Below are 18,740 nucleotides of genomic sequence, written 5' to 3'. Positions count from 1 at the left end.
CTAAAAATAAACCAGGTAGATTGATAATTGTATACTCCACTGAAAGAATATTTCAGCTTGAGACCTTGCTTTTTACACCAAAATTCACTACCAAGTGACTGAAATTCTCTAACCATCACATGGAAATTCACTAACAGTCGTGTGAACTACAGCCACTTATACTGGAAAAAGTTCTCAAAAAGTGGTTTGTGTCATCCATGTAAATACACCTTGGTAAGACTTTTTGAATGAACAGGAAAGGGCAAAGAGCAAGCTCACTCGTATGTCCTCAGGGTTCAAACTGTGCTCGCTCCAGGCAGAGGTAATGCTGTTGTTCAGGTAGGAGCCAGATCGACCCATGTCCAGCTCCTCCTCATAGGGCTCGGTAGTGATATCCTCCTGCATGTGAGTCCCAGAGGATAGAAACTGCCACAAAGGAAGCAATCTTTACTTTAGCATGTTTGAAACATCTCAATCACTGACAAATGACATTTAAATTGCAGGCTATGTGAACCCTTTTCCTAGATATATCGAAAAATGGCTGTGGTAGGAAGTACAGTGCGTAAAGAAATCACCTTTGGGAGAAGTAGCAAGCCAAGTGTCACTGTCACAGTCAAATGAGTATGGACAAAAAATAACATAAGCATCCAATCTGGATGCAGTCCAGGAGCCAGTGAGAACCTGCAAAGTAGATCAAAAGAATTCTTAAGAACACATCTGATATGTTGCCTACAAACATCTTTCAGCGTTTGTTCTTTAATCTGTTGCAAGTAATACAATATAATGTTAATGACCAATTAATTAAAGAACACTATAATGAAATGTGATAGGTAGCATTAAAGAAGCTTAATTGAAGCACCATTATTCACTAGCAATGGTTTATGGGCCCTAAAAGATACAACTAGTTTCTTATAGACCAGAATAACAGGATTCTTCCCCACTAAGAACATTGGTGAACCAGATTCTGCTTTGGAATAGCTCAGAACTCCTCATCTTATCATCCAGTCCCAGCAGGAGCTGAAGCAACACTGCAAAGGCGGGGCGGTGGGGAACCCATGACTTTCGGAAAACAAAACACACAGTGGGAACAATGGCTCACTCTCCATGGCACCTTCAAAACAAATTGATGTGGTTTGCTTCTCCTAAGACAACGAAGGAAGCAGCATTTCCCCGGCTGCATCTATACGAGCACGCTTCCATCTACAAGCAGAAATGCGGCCGCCTTTCTGAATCTGCTTTCACGGCTTATCTCGTCTCTCACAAGTGGAATAAATTTGACGTGATTTGCTCTGTAGCTGGGAAAGAAATAGGGCAACAAGGAGCAAAAAGGGCAGCTGAAGTAGAGTATCAAAGTTGGACTATTCTGTGCGAGATGGAAAGAGGGAATGACGGGTTAATTTTAAGCCTTGGCATACTAATGCGCCAGATCTCTTGAGCAGGCATGTTTCATTCACCCACTTTCAACTGGCTTATCTGTGCTTAGTGACAGAAGTCATTTAGCTGACGCTGACTTCGGCCTCCCCCAAACTGTTCACGGCAAATTTCTGCTGATGTGTGACTGTGTGGAAATTTCATTAGTCTTAGCTATGATCCCCTTCACATATGCATCCACCAATAGATAGTGTGAGCTTTCCAGCACTGTCCTCATTCGGTTGTAGGTAACACTACCAACACTGTCTAAGCTAAGTAGGTTAACTACACTGCCTGTAGCGGACATTACTCATTTGGGAGCCGCTGCAAGACCGTAAACCAAAGATGATTTTAGAGTGATGTGCTACAGGCCTTTAAAGTATCACTGAATCACTGAAGAATGAATTGGAAACCAACTACAACTCTGAAAAGTATTCACAGTGGATTTTGGTCTCTTGATTGGATAATGCCAGCTGCAGCCTGCTAACACCGCATGTGTGTGACTCACCTAATGATGTGGAAGATTGCTGAGATGAGGAGCTCGTTGTAGATGGCGACTGCCAAGTAGCGTGGCTCGTGGAAGGCGGAGGGCACAGTTCGCACGGCGTAGCACAGGTAGGCGCCCCATAGCAGGAAGAGGAACTCCGCTAGACCAGTGAAGCAGATGGGGAGAGAGAGCATCAAACAGTCCTGGATTGTTCAGCCTAGTCGGCAGTTGGGGATTCCCATCTGCTCTGTCCCTGTCACAGGTCTTCTCCTTCCTGCCTCCTCTGGCAATTCAGCTGGCACGTTATGAATGCTTATTCGTTGGCCTTTGATCAGCCGACTCATCAAATCCAGCAGAATTTGTTCGCTTAATCTGCACCTTAATTCAGTACTCCAGGCTTTGTCAAGGCTCAAAAAGCCTTTTGTTTGAGTACTGGATCACAGGAGTAGGCCTTCAGATTAATATCTCAAAATATGACATAGAGACTGCACCAGCACTTTTTAAAGACAAGTTAGTGCTAACGGACCACATTTTAGATAGAGAAGACGTGAGGGTGTGAGAGGGACAGAGTGAGAAGGACATTGTGGATGAAGAAAATCTGAGGGGCAGAGTGAGAAGGACATTGTGGATGAAGAAAATCTGAGGGGCAGAGTGAGAAGGACATTGTGGATGAAGAAAATCTGAGGGACAGAGTGAGAAGGACATTGTGGATGGAGAAAATCTGAGGGACAGAGTGAGAAGGATATTGTGGATGAAGAAAATCTGAGGGACAGAGTGAGAAGGACATTGTGGATGGAGATCTATGGGACAGAGTGAGAAGGACATTGTGGATGAAGAAAATCTGAGGGACAGAGTGAGAAGGACATTGTGGATGGAGAAAATCTGAGGGACAGAGTGAGAAGGACATTGTGGATGGAGATCTGTGGGACAGAGTGAGAAGGACATTGTGGATGAAGAAAATCTGAGGGACAGAGTGAGAAGGACATTGTGGATGGAGAAAATCTGAGGGACAGAGTGAGAAGGACATTGTGGATGGAGATCTGTGGGACAGAGTGAGAAGGACATTGTGGATGAAGAAAATCTGAGGGACAGAGTGAGAAGGACATTGTGGATGGAGAAAATCTGAGGGACAGAGTGAGAAGGACATTGTGGATGGAGAAAATCTGAGGGACAGAGTGAGAAGCACATTGTGGATGGAGAAAATCTGAGGGACAGAGTGAGAAGGACATTGTGGATGGAGAAAATCTGAGGGACAGAGTGAGAAGGACATTGTGGATGGAGATCTGTGGGACAGTCGGAGTGCATACGAGATACACAGAGGCAAGGCCATGAAGGGCTATGAAGGTTAGGAGGAGCAGTTTGGACTGGAACCAATGGCTACCCAGTGAAGGTGTTGTAGTGATGGGGTAATGTGAGTGTTATGAGTGGTATGAGTGAAGACTCTAGCTGCTGAATTTTGGATAAACTGAAGCCGGTTAAGCAATTTATCAGGGAGACGAAGGAAGAATTATAGTAGCCAATGCGCAAGAAAACGAAGGTGTGATATTCTTGCATCACTAGCCCTGAGCAGAGGACAGACGTGTGCTATAAAGCAAAGATGAAAGAATGCAGTGTATATGAGTGACTACCGAGGTTTTTTATTAACTGGAGCTGAGCTAATAAGAACACTGTCAACATATCCCGTTCTCTGCCCGTGGTCTCTGCCAGCTCTCGCGTCACTCTACCAGCTGCTCATGCTCATTCATAGGCACGCTCACTGTCAGGATATACACCGCGCTTCCCCGGCACCTTATCTCCACAATGAGCCCCCTCTCACTCTCCGCTTCCTCAAGGCTGTCAGCAGGAAGAAGGGAAAGAGGGCGAGATGGCGAAAGAGAGACAGGGAGAGAGAGGGAGAGAGAGCGAGATAAGGGGGGAGTCAGAGAAAGAGAGAGATGAAGAGAGACAGCATGCTCTGTCTCACAGCTGTGTGCTGGTTCTCTACTGCTACCGGAGAATTAGGTTCCACATCCCAAAGCGGCGCCCTTGAGCCCTGAGAGTCTAATATATTTTTCTTGCTAGTTTGGAACTGCTGGCAATGCTGTGTGTGCAAAGAGAGAATTCATAACTGGGAGTTGGGCTGGTGAGGGGGGGCAGGGTGAAGGGTGGGATCAAACCAAATGGCACTCATGTGGAATCCTGCAAAGCCTCCGTCTTTGTTTGAAGTAGTTTCCAAAACCTTTTCCTCATTTATATCTCCAGTGCTGGCAAATCTTAATTTGATGCAGACCTCAAAACACAGGAATAACTGAAGAAGCCACACATGAATTCCCAGAAACTAGCGGACGTTCTCTAAATTTGTCTGCTCGTTTCACATAAACCATGTCAAAGAAATACTTATTTCAGGTTTGACCGCCAGTGCTAAAAAGTACTTACCCACAGCCATCATGTAGTCCCAGCAGTCGAGCAGGCACATGCTGAACTGAAGGCCATCTGGCGTCACCCCCACGGCAATGAGGGCAAGGTGGGCATCGCGGCTCTGGCACATGGCCGAAGTCCAGGCCACAAGGAACCAGAGAACCACCAGCAGGATGGCGCCCAGCAGCCGCAACACGCGCCAGCTTGTCATGTATGGGACCCTCTGAGCTGTACGCGACAGGAACACCTTCAACACCCTGGATGGAAAAGATCACCATTCTTCTGAACGGGTGAAAGGAAGGCATCGGATAAAACCTGAAAATGAAGCCATTTTTGCCAGGAAGGGTTATATCATACGGGATAGGATTGCAGGCACCGGTATAATATATCTGGGAGAGTTTCAGAGTGGGAAGAAACAGTTGTCTGGCTCACATGCCAAGGAGGAACTCTGTCTTTTTTGCTACACTCTTTCTTTGTTCTATTTGCTAGAACAAAAATGATTAAGAAGTGGTGGCAATTACTCCAAATTTAAGATTCAAAGGTGTGTGGCAGGTGTAGAGCACAAATAATATTAAAATATTCAGAGGGTCTTGAATTTGTAGAGTGGTGATCACATCTTGAGGCAGATACATTGATGAGAAATTACTCTAGATAATTAGATGCAGTTTATTATTTGTAATTAACAACTGCTGGTTGTTTTTTTTTACATTTCACAAATACTTGAAATACTGCATCTGTCATTCCATTTTGTTACTCAGCGGTCTTCTCCACCTCCGCTAATGCTTTTGTTTTCTGCCGAAATCTTGTTCTCTGTTGTGCATGGGAAAGAGCCAGACTAGCCAGCAAGTTTTCTCTAGACGAAAGCAGTGTGGGTGGCTCGAACAGCCTGTCCGATTGGATTTATACACGATTAGCATGCCTCGCAAAGAACAACTATGTGGGTCAGCCGTTCATTTGGAAAGTAACGCAACAGTATCTCTTCTTTCCTCGGTCCTTTAGGTGTGCAATTTGCATGCATGGAGCACATGTTTACCGCGCGGTTGTGTGGAAGCATACCGGTACAGTTTGAGAATCACTGTTCCATACACGGTTGCAAAGCCCAAGAGGCGCAGCCATCTCAGCAGAATGCATCGCAACACGCTTGGATGAAAGTAAAGTATCATCACCTACGAGAAAGGGATAGCAAATAAACGTCACCCCATAACGTAGAGGGTAGTAGGTGAGTTGGTTGTAATGTCTGCCCATGTGGGAAAAAAAAATCACACTCCATCCATGTGGGACACTTCCTGACTTGCTCACATTTCTGCTAAGATTCTGATTTATTCTTTTTTTTTTTCTCTTTTTATTCAGCTGAGTACTCCTATACACCAGCTGGGTGTCCAGCTCTCCTGCTGTTAGAATCCACCAATGCCGATTTGTTACAGGACCAATCCACCAGAGGCCAATCCGCCAGGGCAGATCAAAGTCAGTGTAAACACAGTTTCATGCATGGAGAGCTCTACATGGGGCTGTGGAATGAAACATCAGGGTGGATATGGGCAAAGCATATTCATACCTCTGATGATACTGGTATACTGGTATAACTGTATCCTTATCCTTAAAAGGAAAGCTTTGGTATAATTACAGTACGCTGTTATAGTCCCCCCACAAGAAAAGTATGTTACCAAACATAAAAAGCAAGCATGATATTACTTTTGCTTGGCTGATAGTTCGTGCCCTCAAATCGTGTAAGCCTTTGAAGGCACTGCAGATTTTTGAACCTCCCTCATCAAAATCCTCCCCGCTCCAAAGCTCCTCCGGCACAGTTTGTACGCTCTGGAATACATCGTCTGCTAGCCTGTAGCTGCCAAGAAAGCATGCAAGCCCCTAAAAATATGCCCTGTCTTCGTAGACTGGCCCCTACCCCTTTCTGTTCTCATGCTCCTTCTCCAAAGTAGCATCAATGGTTCATAAAAGTGGCAAAAACCAAATCTCCATAACAGAGGATGTTGACAGACGCATCTGGGCTTATCTCTCTGGAGAGCTCTGGGAACAGCTGCATGATCCGCTGCCAGCCTCCCAATCGCACTCCTCTCCGGGGTAATCAAACAGCACGGCTGCACGCGGTCGACTTCTAACCAAAATGAAAAGGCGTTTAGCTGAGGCTTTTGGGCTTGGAAGACAAAAGAGGCAGACGCACAGGGCTTCTCCGCCCTCATTAAGTTTGGAGACGTGCGTGATAAGCATTATGGAAAGGCATTTCCTCAATGGCGTGGTATTCGGGTGGCTGCATCACAATCATAAGCACCCAGAGTGGAGCTGTGATAACTGGCACGCATTTACTTCATCTCAGCAGGCCCCAAATGATGAGATGTAGTGACCATGTGCTGAATACAGTGTAAACTGTCACACTGCCAGTGAATGTTAGCTAAGTGAATGAAAGTCAAGAAACTGAGAGTAAAGCAAGTATAGTGGTTTAGGCTCAGCTCAGCATGTTGAAACAGTGGATGTTGTTTTTTTTTGTTTGCTTGTTTTTTGTTTTAATGACAGCATTTATTGGTGTGACCTTTGTTAAAAACCAGGCTCCTTTCACAATTAGAGGTTCACGACCTGGAGTCCTGGACAGCTAGTGTTTGGACGGCCAGATTGGAGACAAGAAAGTGGGCCACGCCCCCACGACACCTTGACATGAATTAATCAGTGTGTTTATTTTTAAACAAGTGGCAGTAGTCCTTGATGGACTCTTTAAAATTGCATGGAACTGCAGAAGAACTTGGCAGTACATGTCACATTAGTGAGTGGGGAAACACACACGTGCACACACACACACACACACACACACACACACACACACACACACACACACCCTTGACTGGGGATACCTTAGATCATGCTCATATCTGTCTGTTTCTTTCTGTCAGAGCATGACATCATTACAATACAATGCCCTAACAATGCTAACAATGCAAAGGAAGAGGAATGTCAGGATCCATGTCCAGTGATGAAACACCCTGCCTCTCCTTCTATCAGACAGCAGGTGGGCTAAAGCTTACCGCTGTGGATGGGAAAACGCATCAGGAACTGACCCCAGCTGCGTCTGGGAAACACCACTGTCATCACTGACTAACTCACAAGGAAAGGATAGTTTACAGATCATGCATTACCCTTCCAAAATGCACATACGTTTGGAAATGGCTGAAACAATATAGCATTTTATATGTCTTCCTTATGCAGCTTTTCATACAGTAAATCTACAAAAAGAACAACTTCTCACTTCTGATATTGAATAACATTCAAGCAAAGAAGTGGCAGGAGAGGGGAAACTATTTGCGCAAGAAAATTAGAGAACTGTGGTGTGTCACCCAAATGTCTGTTCATGACATAACTGTGAGTAATCCAGTTATTATGCGAAATTCATCTCCTGCAAGGCCACTAGAAACTTCAGAATTAAAGGACATTAGAATTTGAATCAAATCTTTCTGTAACTGGGAAGGACAAATTTATTCTAATACTAATACTAATTCTTGAGCAGAAATTCTAACTCATCATGTGGTGATAATACAGTCTCTGTATAACAGGCTTACACAATGCACTAGGCAATACATTATACATGCACTCTGGAACCAGCCAAGCCAAACACCAAGGGAAGGCCTTGGTGGAATGAAATACATGGTGTACATCAATAAGATTTTCATGCTAGGATGAAAGCATCTACATTTTTATGTTTTGAGGCAGTTGGGTCTTAAGAATAATCAACAACTAGTGTGGTCTAAAGTGTTGTATAGCATGATGTGTTTATATTGCATGATATGTTTGCATTAGTAATGGACTGAACAAAAAGAGTGAACATGTTTGTAATTGCGACTGTAAAGATTTTTACTTACAGGAAGATAGAGAAGCACAGCTCCAGACTGGATGGTTTCCATTAGAATAAGACCAGAGGCTTTAATTCTCTGATAGAGAGAGAGAAAGAGAGGGTTTGGGGAGAGAGAGACAGAGAGAGAGAGAGAGAGAGACAGAGAAAAAAAGAGATCACAAAGAAAGCAGGAGCGAGGAAGACTGAGAGAGAGAGAGAGAGAGAGAGAGAGAGAGAGAGAGAGAGAGAGAGAGAGAGAGAGAGAGAAAGAGAGAGAGATGAAAAAGTATGAATCCTTCAAAGACTGCATGGGACAGCTGTCCTGTGTGGGGAGCCAGTACTAATCCCCTGAGCTCAGAGAGCTCTCTGCTGTCACTCCACAGGGACGACTATCACTGCTGTGTCCTCCACGTCTAGGGCTTTTACGCCCGGCACATCAATCTGATGCAGATTTTAACAGCTGTACTCCTTATTCACACAATGAGCCTGTCACTACACCATGTCAAGACATTAAATTGCATTAATAAGATTACAAATGTTCCCTCTGTAGGCGCTTTAATGTATGGGGACCACCCTTTACGTGAATTAGAATGATTCCTTTGTGGTTGTCTTTATGAACGAGCACTGCAACAACAAATGAGCTAGAAGGAATCCCAAAATGGTTCCGGCTTAAGCTTCACCTGAAGCAATTTACAGCTGAGACATTCTATTAAGAGTGAAAGACACCAGTGGGGGTTCATTTCCTGGAACTGCAATAGCATTAAATATCATCATCTATCAGAATTTCACAAACAGCTGTTTTGAAGTTCTCCAGTGGCTTCCAGTACATTGGAGTTTCTTCACTCATATTATTTTTTTTTTATCTAGGAGTAGAACTACCTAAAAATACGGATGGTCTGTATTAGGGTCTGGGGATAGAAAAACAAGCTAATTTGAAGTCCCTCCAAAACCCAACAGTTCTGCTGTACTCTGAATTAAATTCCCCACCCTCCTTTACTAGAAACGTCTAGTAAAGTAGTAATAGATTACAGCCCATCTGACAGCCATTGTCCATCACGCACATAACATCTGGTCAGCTTCTGTCATGCGTTCAGAAACTGACCAATGATATGGTAGAGAAAGCTGGACTAGACGTTCCAGTAGATGCACTACAGTCTATAATTCTACATCTATAGTGTCTAGTGAGAATAGATGCAGAGCAGGTGCTTCTACTAAAGTTGTTGGTGATTGTAAATTAATAATGTATCTATAGATTTTTGATATGCTATCTTTTAAAAAGTGAGTGCTTCAATTAACATTTTTATATGACCTATATAAAAATAATATGTGTTAAAATACAATCTGGCAGCCATAAAGAAAACACACTTTATATAAAATAGCTTAACTATAAATAACATATAATGCAGTTATTATAGCTTATGTAATTAATTTTTTTTGCCCACGTTCTGACCTTATTCCGTCGGTAGTGGTAGACCGTTGCCATAGTGCCAAAGGTCATCAGCACGCAGAGGCCCTGCGAGGAGACGACGGCGAGACGGAGGATACCATCCTCCTGCGCCAAGCAGGGCGTGTCGTCCCGGCAGAATGCACAGCCCTCGCGGCAGGGCAGGCACCTCCCGGACACCTCCGGCTCTTCATCACTGTGGGGACCCTCGTGGGCCTCTGGTGAGCACGCACACACCACACAGAGGCCAGCAGCAAGGCTGATTTGTTGTATGAGCTGAAGGGGTTTGCTCCTTAACAACCCCATGAAATAAAGTTAGAACATATTCATAACTTGTTTATTAAGTCCTGCGTAGACGCAGGGGTCATGAATGAGGTTGCGGATATTTTGGATCTTGTTTTTAGCCTGACCTAACACAGAGGGTTATAAAAAGTGCAGAAAAAGAACAGATTTATAGAGTCTACATAGATGAATGGCGCTATAAAAATCTCATGTATTATTATTATTATCGTTATTAATATTTTAAATAATTCAAGATTGTCTCATTATCAGATGCAGCACTGTAGACAGATGATGCACGGGGCTAAGAAGCACTCCTGCTCCCAGCACAATAGCTCATATTGAAAGTGAATCTACACCTTAAAGCTAAATCCCACCGTATTACTACCCTGACCTGCAACGTCTCATCTCCCCCTAATGCAGTATTTGAGGGCTTTGCAGGAGCTACAGGCTGGGATAAAGTGGTGGATCTGGCTGACGGTTGTAGAACTGCCTTATTGTGTCAAAAGTCTTTCTTCTCTTGTATGTAAATCAGGCGATGCATCTGTGCACTGGTATCACTTCATTAAGAAACACAGTGGATTCACTGGTGACTCATGAGCTAATTTTAATTCTGTTAATCTGTGTGTGTGTATGTGTGTGTGTGTGTGTGTGTGTGTGTGTGTGTGTGTGTGTGTGTGTGTGTGTGTGTGTGTGTGTGTGTGTGTGTGTGTTTGTGGAGAAGATTCAGTAGATTGAAATATCACCCATAGCAACTAGGTTTCACCGTAAAATGTGTTTGGGGAATTTTTGTTGGGAGTACTCTGCGTGTGAGGCAAAGGTCTAATCTCCTGCTGTGTTTGTGTATGTCAGAAGGTGACAGGATGTGTAGTCCTGTTTAATGTTCCTGTGTCATTATCTCCAGCAAAGCTTTTAGATGCCCAACTGTCATGATCATTCTGCATTTGGAAACTCCAGCAAGCATCCAGGTATTTTCACACACATGCAAACAACACAAACACACATGCATGCACGCGTGCACATGCACACACACACACACACAAATACACACACCCTTTGCTGGATACACCTTAGATCATGCTGATATCTGAGTATCTTCCTGTCCTGACTTAAACGCTGCATAGGGAATGTTTCATACAATTCATCATTGTATGCATGTGTGTGCATACCGTATTTCTCATCCCCTTTAATTACTTCATGGTGTCATAGAAGTAAAGTTGAAACACAAATAAAACAAGGCGCACATCTGAAGTAGCCTGAGAACTGAAAAAATGTCAGGTAATAAAAATGTAAATAAGATTGAACAGAACCTGAAATGTATGTCTCGTTCTCTGTGCCCCCAGGGGATAGAGAACAGAACAAATTAGATTAGGACGATGCATGGGGAACAAATGGTTATTTGATGCTCTGCATCTGTAGTGCACCAAAGGGAAGATCAGACAATGCTGCTTGGTCCATCAAGGGTGTAATTACCGACCAATGGGGTGAGGCAAAGCACGAAGGTGCTCGTTCGGTGAGTTAACATCGCCGAGGGCTAATTATGACTACGCAGATAGATGCCAATGCTCAGAAAGGCAGTGATCTGGATACAGGTGCTGTCCATGGGAAAGTGATTGTTAGCCTTTCCCCATCTCCATGCAGCATAAATGTGCTCATTCCGTGCAAATGCCTTGTCATTAAAAAGCCATCTTAGATGATGCCCCAACACAAATACTTCCACCCTAACCCCGAAACTACAATACGGGCCAACCCACGCCAACTTCACCCATGTCTGACGTCCCTCCTGTGTTTTTGGGTTGGTCACATCTCATCTAGGAAGAAGACCTATGCAAAGAAGTGTGGCCACAAGGTTCTAAAAGTGACCCATCCGGAAGGCATAGAGGAACTTCCACTCACTAGAGAAGCTGTTGAGCACCACTCTGCTGGGGTGGTAGAAGCCTCTCCTACACTGGCATTTGTAGTTGTCCAGCACGAATCCGTGGCCAACGACGGGTTTGCACTGAGGAGAAAGGACATGGAAGAGGGACAGCATCAGTCCTTGTGGTCCTCCTGGGTTGGACCTGCGAAACCGCGTGTTTAGAAAGTTATATTTAAGCCAACCGTCTTGGTGAGATGACAGTGCTGATAAATGTGGATACAAGAAGACATGTTACTGTTTGTTTATTTGAAAGAAGCATCTGGTTGCTTTCATTTACATTTTTCAGCATTTGGCAGACACTATTATCCAGCGTGAGTTACATATTTATCACCATCACACAGTGTTTGCACTCTGGGAATCAAACCCATGACCTGGGTGTTGCCAACACTCACTCCACCTACACTATCAGGGAAGCTACCTGTTTAATCTATTTAGTTCTCAAAAAACTACCCGAGCAGCCAAACGCTCGGTTATATTACCAATACAAAAAGAAAAGAAGATTGTTAATCTGGAGAATTCAGTATGTCACATTTGTCCAAGATACCCCAATAAAACCAACATCACTCAAGGCATTTTTTTTGCTTTGTGGCTCATTCACATGTGTTGTTTACTCTCCTCTCTGTGAAGCAAGAGTGAATGACCCCATTATTATATTAGGCCTAGTTACTTGTGTTCCCTGAGCCTGCTAATAAGTCTAAGCTCTGCTTTCAAGGGACACTGGCTTACTTTGTTGTGGCATAAAATTCTAATTAACATCCAAATTAGGAATTAGGCTTCTCTGCTCAATTAAAATGTGCTAGAAAAATGGACGTCTCCCAGGTGTGGCTATTTAGCAAACATGTAGTTGGTCTAAATTGAGCCCAAACACAGAAGTATTTGTAAACAAATACTGGTACTACTAGCACTAGTAGACAATTTCAGTATTAAAAAGGCTTCAGTTATCGTGGTTCTGTAGCCGCAAAAGAGGGAATGGTGCACCTATCGGAGGTAATATTGAAATGTTTGCATATAATAAAACAGTTCTTCTAAGAAAGTACCAGGTTTTCTTACCTAAGGTATTTGCCCTTTGGGTAGTTTGAGCAACAAGAACAAAAAAAAACTAACAAAAAAAAACACAACCAAACAACAAAACACAAAATGGGACATGGGAGTTGTATTCTTTAGCTCACTTGAGGTTCTGTTTGTTGCAGGGATAACTTGGTTTTGATCTCATTATTTGATTGAGAAGATCTGGTGTGGTATGAATGAGAACTCAAACACCAAAGCCAGCACAGAAAGGTAACAAACACAACCCAGAAATGCACTTGGGAGAAATGGCTAAGCTTTGCAAGGGGTGTGTGACTGCTCATTGTCTCAGATAATGGGAGACAGGGGTTTGCCTTTGAGACAGAAGGTGCCAGGAGTTAATGAGCCAGAGAAGTCAAGCACTGATGGGTGTGCCCAGAGGGTCTGAGATCAAAAGGATCAAAAGGAAGTTGTGACATGAGAAAGAGAGATGAGAGACCAAATCCAGTATTAGTCCTCATTGCTTTACACGAGGACAAATTTCACTCGTGCATTCCAACCATGGAAATCATGGGTAATCGTCACTGACTGATTTTGTGTGAAATTCAGTCTCCCTCCACCCATCACCCCAATCCGCTGACAGATAATAGCAATTTAAAGTTCTAATCTAGATGTTGTCTTCCTTCTCTGTTTGATGAATGATCATGAAGTTTAGCTGTCTAAATGCCTTCTGTAGAGTTCAGGATGGACTCAAATTTGAGGTTTGTTTCATTCCTCAAATATGTTTCAGCCAGCAGTTACACAACTATGTCTCCTTGTTGAACTGAGCATGGTGTGTCTGTTAGATTGCACACACCACACACAAAGGACGAAGACGGTAAACATGACCTCAGTGTGTCTCTGCCATTATTTCATGAATGTGAAAATAAAACACAGATTTGTATTAGAAACCCACTTCACGTTCACTTTTATTTCAACCAGGTGGGTCTGACAGTGCAGACCATACAGAAAGGAAAGCCAATACCTCGTCATGTTTTATTGTTGTGCTTTCTGAGGACAACAACAGCTCAAAAAAGAACCCTCATGAGGAAACACAAGTCTGGACCGCCTCTCAGCAGCTTTGTAGCAGTATATGCTAAAGCGGTCATGTTGAGGCTGATGGCCACTCGGCATGCAGACACTAAATTGTGGGTTACTTTGTCTTTAAATAGCATGATTTGCCCCACCCACTGTACAACCAGCCCTCTGACTGGTCTGTCCAGCATTGCTGCCGCCCTACCCACCTGTCAATCTAGGCATTATGTGTCAGCGTCTCAGCAGGCAAGTCCAAGCGGCCTTGGCGTATGAAGTGCACTTGAGTGGATTTAATTAACAGAAGGCAAGGCTCTGATTAGGGCTTGATGTTAATTCATGCTCTGACACACCTCCCTGTCTCCCTGTGGGAACACACTATGTTTATGGGATCTTCTACATCCTAGGCCATGGGGGACCAATTTTACTTAGTCTACATTTATTATCACTGGCCATGCTTGTCATATACACTAAAAGATTAATTTATTAGATACAACTGTTGTATAGCTCTAGCTAACAGACCACCATTACCTTTTCAGTATATTCAGAAGATCATAACCTCTCTTTCTCTGCACTAATATTTGTCATCTTTACAGTGGCACTTTTCATTAATCACCTTCTTTTAAGGGCATGGGGTGTCTGGATATTTTGTGAACGCACATATAAATACAAACAACAAATCAGGCCTTTTTTCATAAGTGTTTGCATAAACAATGTTTTTACATCCTCTTACAGTGTACATATATATTAAAACCATCCAGCCAACACCTGCCCTTTGGGTACACTCTGGATAAAAGCTGTAATCTGTTAGCTGACTTCACAGCACAATGGTAGTGTCAGCAGTGACAATGTATGGCAGTCTATTTGGTACAGCTATAAAGTAGATCATGATGATGTTTGAGTCTACTGCCACCTGCGACCTGAGGTGTGAAAGTTTTAAAAGCAATTCATTATCAGGGAAATAAACACTTTCTCAATTTCCCAAATAACTGCAAACCAAGTGAATAAATCAGGTGAAGTCATCTGATTCAAGACACCCTTGCAAGACAGACTTATAGTTGATAGTGACTTCACTGAAAAAAGGGTCTGCTGAATGTACTATTGTTTTAAACTAGAATGCAATGAGTTAAGTATTGAGCCAAGCTGTTGAAGCAAAGCAAATGTATGTTGCACTGATAACACAAACCATTCATGTGGAACCAATGTCTACAATTCAAGTGAGTAAATCCAGTGGATTTTTTCTTTCACTGCGGTGCTAGGGCCTGTCTGCAGGGGAATATATTTGGACGTGTATGTGGATGCGTGTGTGCTCTTCTGAGTGTGTGTGTGTGTATGTGTGTGTGTGTGTGTGTGTGTGAGTATGTGTATGTGTGCATGCTTGACTGTGCCAGCACACCTTCAGGGACTTTGACCTGTGCTGACCTGGCCATCTCCACTGTACTAATAAATAAATCAAAGAACACTCCATTGTCTGCTCCCCTGAGTGCATGCTGTCAAATTGCAGCTGTGCTCATGTAGTGAATGCTAATTCTGTCTACCATGTTTTCCTTTATTTGCTAGACATCATACAATACGCGTTTAACTTGCCATGGGATATGTAATGAACATCATAAAGAAATGCTTGAGCCAGCACACATATATTAAACTGGGCCGCTTTTCTTTACACAAGGACAATGCAGAACATGGGGACATTCTGTCCTCATACATGGACATCGGATTTTTATTTATTTTTTAGTCCTGTTTGAAGACCCTAGTCTAACCTTGAAGTTCCTTAGATCCTGTAGGTACCTGTAGGTGCTAGTAGGTACGAACTGCAGGGAGAATGTACACAGTGACATAGCCTGCTTTTGTGGGAGGTGACTGCATCGCTGAAGCTGTTATCTGCCTGTGTGCTATGTTCTCTCCATATTCCCTCATGCTAGGCTCCACGTGGCTCTCCCGGAGGGTCACACGCGGGTCCCGGCACCAGAACTGGGCCCTGCTGATTCTTGAGGAAGGAACGGAGTGAAGGAAGTAGTCGGAGAGGTAGGGATATAAATATTTACAAGCCACTGCCAACAGGCAGGCGGTTCAGTGAGGCAAGAAAACATGTCATCTCCTCCTGCCTGAGGCGACTATTTTTAGTCATGTGGGACATACGTGTGCATGTAGGTGGGCTCTGCTTCCTGGGCGGTGTCTTAATCGGGCTTCTGTGAGTGAGACTGGCTGTTGGACCGCAGGTGTCTGGAGCCAGCCCTGAAGGGCAACAGCCTGGCACTGTCTGGTGCTCGAAGACACCAGATTCCTCAGGTGCATTAACGCAAGGAAACCACAACAACCAGAGCTGGACTCTGCTCCTATAGAGTACATGAAACTATGCAAGACTATCACAACAGCTATAGTAATAACTAAGCATACGATCTGAATATGCGTAAAAAAAAAATTGGACGGGGGTGTAAAGGGGTAGTTCATCATTGTGATAATAGAACCTTTTTTAGAAGTTTCTATTTTATACACATTCCCATATAGTGGGAGGGTACAAGGTTTTATGTTTGTCCTATTCAGATATGGCCACTTCAACCTATCGACTAACCTTTAAGTGCTTTATGAGGTCAGTCAGACATGTTAGAGAGCCTAGATCAGGGAAAATGAACTGTTATATACAGTTATAAACTGTTTGTGTAAGGCATCCAACTGATTTGGTTGGTGCTCACTGCTGAACGTCAGTGCTGAATACTTCCACTGATCCCACCTGAGTGCCCTCAAGTAAGAAGTCAAGCAATGAAATTATTACTGGCATCAGAATGCCATCTCACTTCATCGTGGTTTGAACATCCTGAACCTCCAACCTGAGAACAAATGTAGAAACCAAGTAAGCCAGGATACAGGAATAGTGTTTTGAGTTGTTGCTACACTTGAACTCTATGAAATGTCTGAAACTGAAGATGTGCTAAATTAAATCACCCCAGATTGCAAAAAAAAGTACACCACACTCCTGACTTCACTGCCATTGGTAATGATGGTATGATGTGTTTTAACTTAGCAACAATGTCTCTCAGTACAAAAATCAACAATCAGGAATGTCCTCTCAGACCTTTCATAATTGCACACACCCACACATAGCAATCACTTACATCTGTCCCTGGAATTCAGAAAACAGGCTTAATAAGCCTTATTATTGATTAAAAACAAAACATACCAACTCATACTACTTATAAGACCAGTGTGGTGTGAGTTAATCTGATCAGCGAGTATGAATAGACTTTGATTTCATTATCTTTGACTGTCAAAAAGTCCTAAATTTGGAAATGGCCTTGCACTACACTTATGAGCCAGTCTTCCATTTATTTTTGTTGGCTCACTAGTACACAGGCATCGGGTTTTAGAATGGTTGTGTAACATTGAGTTAGATGAGCAGGGTCATACGCAAGCGTGTAAGCGATGCTATTTATTTATGCATTAGGCAGACAATTGAACGAAACAATGGATGAACAAAACTTGCAAAGGGGAGGCAAGCTAAATGGAAACAGAAAATAAACTATAAGAAAACAAAATTTTGATGTAGAGAAAAACAAGCAGGTTAACAGTACAACAACAAACAAGGAGCTGAAGAAAACTAAACCAGGAACAAAAATAAGAGACATGTGGAGGCGTCAGAGGTCGGGGGTGTGGGGCATGACAGGATGAAGTCTGTATGGATCTAGACAGGGTACTGAGTGTTAGAAACCTACTATTATGAAACTATACCTCTTACTACACTCACAGTATTTTGCATTATGTAATTATTGGCATTTTTCATTACTTAAAAGATTACAAGTGCAGAGAGCCTCCTGCAGTTGATCTGAACAAACTGACTTTTAGCACATCCCAGAGTTTATGCTCCAAAGCTAATCATCTGGTTCATAGTTATGTCTCCTATACAAAGGTCTTTGGGTGATAGTGCTTTTGGACTATGCAGTGGGATCTGTGATTATTTTGCATCTGCAGTGTTTTTGGCAGACACTCAGCTGCCCCAAAGAAGGGAAATGTTCGTATCATCCATTCCAGGCAGCTTGTGGGTAAATGCACTGTCCGTGAAGTTCATGAAGGCCAGACTACCACATTCAAACTGGGCTGGGCGCTCCCTTCGAAGTGGCAGCCGACACCAAGTCTTTTTTTTTGCGCTTATCTTGAACAACAAGGCACAGACTGAGCACCATAGCTCTGTCATCTGATTTAGAGAAGTCGCTATATTTGGAAAAGTGCACATGGGCACACATGCGTGCACAAAGGCGCACATGTGCGTGCGTGCTCATGCGCACGCACACACACACACGCACGCACGCATGCACGCGCACACACGCACGCACGCAAGCACACACGCACACACACACACATACATACACACACAAACACAAATTCAGTTTCTTTCACACTTCAGCCAGATGGAGCCTTTTTCCAAACTGTGAATTTACTTAGTGGTCCGGAACAAACGTTTCCCAGTGCTTCCCTCTCTGCTTCTCGTCCAGCGTTCCCGAGAGACGGACCACACGTGCAAAGAGGCCAGTGAATAATTCAGGGAGCGCACTGCAATCCATTACCCTGTATTTATTAAGGATTATATCACACAGGCAAGCAGGTCCCCTCCCGCAACACACGCTCAGCCTTAACAAGCATTCCATACATAATCAAACCAGCTCTACCCACCTCACTGAGGCCCTGGCAACAGACATCTCTGTCAGTCCCCTTATAGATCGGAGGACCAAGTCATACAGAGGGCAAACACAACAGCTAGCAAATACATTACGAATATCAGGTTTTTATGCACAGCATTAAACAGTTATCCGAAACGATTATGAGTATGATATGAAGTTACACTTATATAGCGCCTTTCTCAATAGCCAATGACACTTTACGATCAACACAGTGCAAAATGTTTTCACATCCTCGGCCAGAG

At 43.4% G+C, this 18,740-nt stretch overlaps 1 protein-coding gene across 1 annotated transcript in view; it reads right to left on the bottom strand.

Moving 5' to 3' along the window:
• Positions 1-18,740, bottom strand: part of gpr158b (G protein-coupled receptor 158b) — a 33,310-nt gene that overhangs the window by 3,774 nt on the left and 10,796 nt on the right. The window contains exons 3-10 of the mRNA XM_026998267.3: positions 11,728-11,830; positions 9,559-9,770; positions 8,137-8,205; positions 5,330-5,439; positions 4,292-4,530; positions 1,898-2,036; positions 555-660; positions 259-405 (exon numbers count right to left, since the gene is read on the bottom strand). Coding sequence (XP_026854068.2) covers positions 259-405; positions 555-660; positions 1,898-2,036; positions 4,292-4,530; positions 5,330-5,439; positions 8,137-8,205; positions 9,559-9,770; positions 11,728-11,830 — 1,125 coding nt within the window. The remainder of the gene's footprint in view (positions 1-258; positions 406-554; positions 661-1,897; positions 2,037-4,291; positions 4,531-5,329; positions 5,440-8,136; positions 8,206-9,558; positions 9,771-11,727; positions 11,831-18,740) is intronic.

This window comes from Electrophorus electricus, chromosome 20, assembly GCF_041902795.1.
Source record: "Electrophorus electricus isolate QZ-2024a chromosome 20, ASM4190279v1, whole genome shotgun sequence".
Classification (NCBI taxonomy): Eukaryota; Metazoa; Chordata; class Actinopteri; order Gymnotiformes; family Gymnotidae; genus Electrophorus; species Electrophorus electricus.
Note: the sequence above shows the minus strand (reverse complement) of the source record. Positions and strands in the feature narration are given on the sequence as shown.